Raw genomic sequence first — 3,727 nt, 5'->3', positions numbered from 1 at the left:
TGGGGATGGTGTGAGCCCAGCTGGATGCTCAGGACCAAAGAGCACCACCAGAGCTGGCTGCCAGGCAGGAAGGTTCCTGGCTCTTCCCTTTCTGCTGATTTTATGCTCATGAGCTCTGAAGCCACGTGTTTTTAAAGGAGGAACTTTGTGTTAGAAGAGGCAGGCTGGGAACCCCAGCAGACAGCATTCCAGGGGGAAGTTCTGCATGGAAATGGGTTTTATTATGTAATTCTCCCACTAATCTTTCAGGATCCTTGGTTAGGATTCTTCTAACCCAGATGCAACAGATGCAACTGACTCCTAAAGCAGCTTTTCACAGCTCAGGGGCATTGCCAGGCTAAAAATCCCACTGATTTTTTTTTTTTTTTTTTTTATTTCCTTTTAAGATCTCTGGAATTTTTTTTTTTTTTTAAGCTTGAGGCCTTAACTCTTCATGTTGTGTTGATGTTGTGCTCAGTGCTGCTGAGGCTGACCTTGTTTTGAGCTACCCTTAGGCTTAGACTATAAACCAGCTTTTTCTAGGGCTTCTGTTTGATAGGATTATGATTTTTTTGAAACTTACTTTTTAACAAAAATCTACTTTGGGGTGTTTGGACTCTCTTGTGGAACAGGCAACACGGAGCTCCTGTTTCTGTATGTGAAAACAGCCAAGATTTTTAGATGAAAATGTTTGAGGATAGCAGTGCACAGCTGTGCCTTGTGGAGATGTGGTGGGAGAGGCTTGAACCTCCCAAGATTTTCCAGGTGGCTGTTGATGAAATGTACTTAAGTTCTTGTTGAGAAAGTATTTGTAATTGTTACTTTTATTAACTGTTTTTTATTTTTAAAATAAATGATCCTGCTGTGTGAACTTCATGTCTGCTTGTGGCTTTCTCCAGGCTCCTGGGATCCCCTGGAGCTGGGCAGCTTTGTTCTTTTTAGCTGGTTTGTGTGGTTTTTAACTGATGAGGTGCTTGGAGTAGAGGTGTGTGAGAAGCACTGAGCAGCTGCTCAGTGCCTGCTCCTGCTTGCATCTCCTCTGATGAACCTGGAGTGATGGAGCTGGGATGCTTTTCCAGTGCAATTTATGCTTTATTCCATTTAAATACCTGCTGCTGATTTGGGAGTCTTTAATTAGAACAGCAGGGAGCTGCAGGGGAGGAGATGCTAATAGAGATTAATTTGGGATGAGCCAGGCAGCTGTGCAATCCTGATGGCTTAATCCGTGGCTGGATTGGGTGGATTTATTCCAGCTGCTCTACCGGTGCTGGGGGTCACTGTGGAGTGTGTCTGGATGAGGTGCAAAGTGATAACAGCAAACTCAGTCACCCAGGAAGGGAAGCTCCTGGAAAGGTTTGGGTGGGAAGGGACCTTGGAGCTCTTCTTGTTCCAGTGGGACTTGGAGCAGCCTGGAACAGTGGAAGGTGTCCCTGCCCATGGCAGGGGGTGGGATGAGATGGTTTTAATGTCCCTTCCCACCCAAACCATTCCATGATTCTGTGATTTCTCTGCTATGCTCAGGTTTGCTCGAGTACAAATCCAGGCAAACCCTGCAGGTGTCACGTTTATTTTACACAGAATAGATTTAAGTTATGAGACAGAATGGAATATTTACAGCACTGCAGGCATGCTCCTGCACACAGGGAATGTTTCCCAGGGGCATGGGAAGGGGTTCAGCACACCTGCATCATCATGGAGTTCACCATGGTATCAAAAGCCCTGGAGAGGGAAATAAACACAGATTATTAAAGGAAGCAGCTCAGTGTGCACAGCAGAGCTTTTGTAACAAAACCACTTTCTCACCCTGCCTCTGCCTGGCTTTCCCTAAGCTGGACACAGGGTTTTACTCTTTACAGCACAGGCTGTTGAGGGATTAATGATTTTAATTAAGCTGAGGTAAGGACAGGTCTCACCCTGGCTGCAGCCCTGTCTCTGTGAAGTACGGAAGTTGTTCTTGCCAAGGCCATAGAAACTCCCAATTCCCTGTGAGATTACAATGGGAATGGGGGACACTGGCCCTCCCTCACACACAGGGAATTCCATGTGCTGAATGTTTGTCCCCACCCAAGGATAAACCCTGGACAAGGGCTGTTCACTCTTTACCCTGTTCAACTTAACTGGATTTTAATACAATTATTAAGTTTGCAAAAGACCTCTAAAATCATCAAGTCTATTTTCAGGTAGTTTTTTCTCCCAAAAAAATACATTTTCTTGACTTAATGTTTGTAACACCAGTTCTGGGGTGGGAGTGAGAGTTCAGTAGAATTTTTTATGACACCCTCAGTTTTTTGTGAGGCAGCAATGACCCAAACCCAGCATCACTGTTCTCATTAAGGCACTTGGAGCATGCACACCTGAGCTGGCCAGCCACAGGGTTGGTCCTGTTGCATCAGAGGTACCCTGAAAGTTCCAGAAAGGTGGCAAAGAGATGGAGATCCATGTGGACAACCCACTCACCTGGAATGGATCCTGTCCCCAGGGTTATAGAAAGGGTTACACATGATGTCAGTGTAGGAACTGTGCAGCTTTCGGAACATCTGAAAAGGGAATGGAGGTGAGTTCATTAATTTTTTGTTTCTCAGCACTTCTTGAGTAGCTGGAAGGAGCAAACCCACCGAGGTGGCTCTGCTTTGGTGCACTCACACTGCGGATCTCGTTGTCCCTCAGGGCCGTGTTGGAGGAATCCACCACCATGACAAACTTCACCTTGGAGTTGGTCACGTAGCCGTACCTGGGCAGGGGTTAAGGATGTGCTTCTCACACAGCAGGGCCTGGCAAAGCCACTAAACCACGCTGGAATGTGCCCAAAGAAACAAGCTTTGGAAACATGAGGGAGTTTCCTCATGAGGGGCAGACACAGAGCTGTTCTCTGTGTGAGCAGGGACAGCACCCAGGGAGTGGCTGGAGCTGGGTCAGGGCAGGATCAGGTTGGAGATCAGGGAAAGGTTCTTCCCCCAGAGGCTGCTGGGCACTGCCCAGGCTCCCCAGGGAATGGGCACGGCCCCGAGGCTGCCAGAGCTCCAGGAGCGTTTGGACAGCGCTGCCAGGGATGCCCAGGGTGGGATTTGGGGTGCCTGTGCAGGGCCTGGGGTTGGATTGATGGTCCTGTGGGTCCCTTCCAGCCCAGGATATTCTGTGATTAAACTAAACCCACAATGGCCTGGCCAAAGGTGTGACAAAGATACACCTTGTAGTCTTCAGTGGGGTAGAGGAGCCCCAGGTACAGCTCCCTCTGGTCCACCAGGGCTTTGCCCATGGCTGAGATCTTCTCATCCACCACATCCAGGGAGGTGTGCACGGTGTAGTGGAACTTCAGCTCGTTCTCCGTGGGGACGCTCCGGATGTACAGCGGGTAATTCTGGGGGCAGAACGAATCACACGCACTGGGATCTGCTGCTGGCAGAGCGATTTAACCATTGGTGTTCACAGCACGGCCCCCTTCCCACGCTGCAGCACCTCCGGAGCACAGCTGTCCCCACGGCAGGAGAATCATGTGCACAGGCACTGCACAAGGCTCAGGTCTCCCTGCTCCCCTGTCCCCTTGTCCCAGCAGGGCCTGGACCCAGCTCTTCTCAAGGGAAACTCCTCTCCTCTCCCTCACACTGTGCCTGTGCCGGCTGCCCCAGCCCTGCTCCCCTTCTGCTCCTGCCCAGCCCATTTCACCGCAGTGTCCGCCCCACTCCCCCTGTATCTGCTCTCTTCTGCTCCCCTCACCCCTCTCCAGACCCCACAACCTGACAGCCCGCCC

At 50.0% G+C, this 3,727-nt stretch overlaps 2 protein-coding genes across 2 annotated transcripts in view; one reads left to right on the top strand and one right to left on the bottom strand.

Moving 5' to 3' along the window:
• Positions 1 to 389, top strand: part of PABPN1L (poly(A) binding protein nuclear 1 like, cytoplasmic) — a gene marked incomplete at its 5' end in the record, with an annotated part of 4,022 nt that extends 3,633 nt beyond the window's left edge. Inside the window, one exon of the mRNA XM_017741333.1 lies at positions 1 to 389. This exon is cut by the window's left edge and continues 965 nt beyond it.
• A 1,128-nt stretch (positions 390 to 1,517) lies between these two features.
• Positions 1,518 to 3,388, bottom strand: TRAPPC2L (trafficking protein particle complex 2 like; the record flags this gene model as incomplete). The annotated part of the gene is made up of 4 exons (XM_017741332.1): positions 1,518 to 1,698; positions 2,437 to 2,516; positions 2,623 to 2,710; positions 3,165 to 3,388. Coding segments are annotated over 4 exons (438 nt in total), but the record flags the coding sequence as incomplete, so codon positions are not given.
• Between the last annotated feature and the right edge of the window lie 339 nt (positions 3,389 to 3,727).

The sequence above is a fragment of the Corvus brachyrhynchos genome, unplaced genomic scaffold (assembly GCF_000691975.1).
Source record: "Corvus brachyrhynchos isolate BGI_N302 unplaced genomic scaffold, ASM69197v1 scaffold365, whole genome shotgun sequence".
NCBI classification, from domain to species: domain Eukaryota; kingdom Metazoa; phylum Chordata; class Aves; order Passeriformes; family Corvidae; genus Corvus; species Corvus brachyrhynchos.
This window is presented reverse-complemented; position numbering and strand designations above follow the sequence as displayed.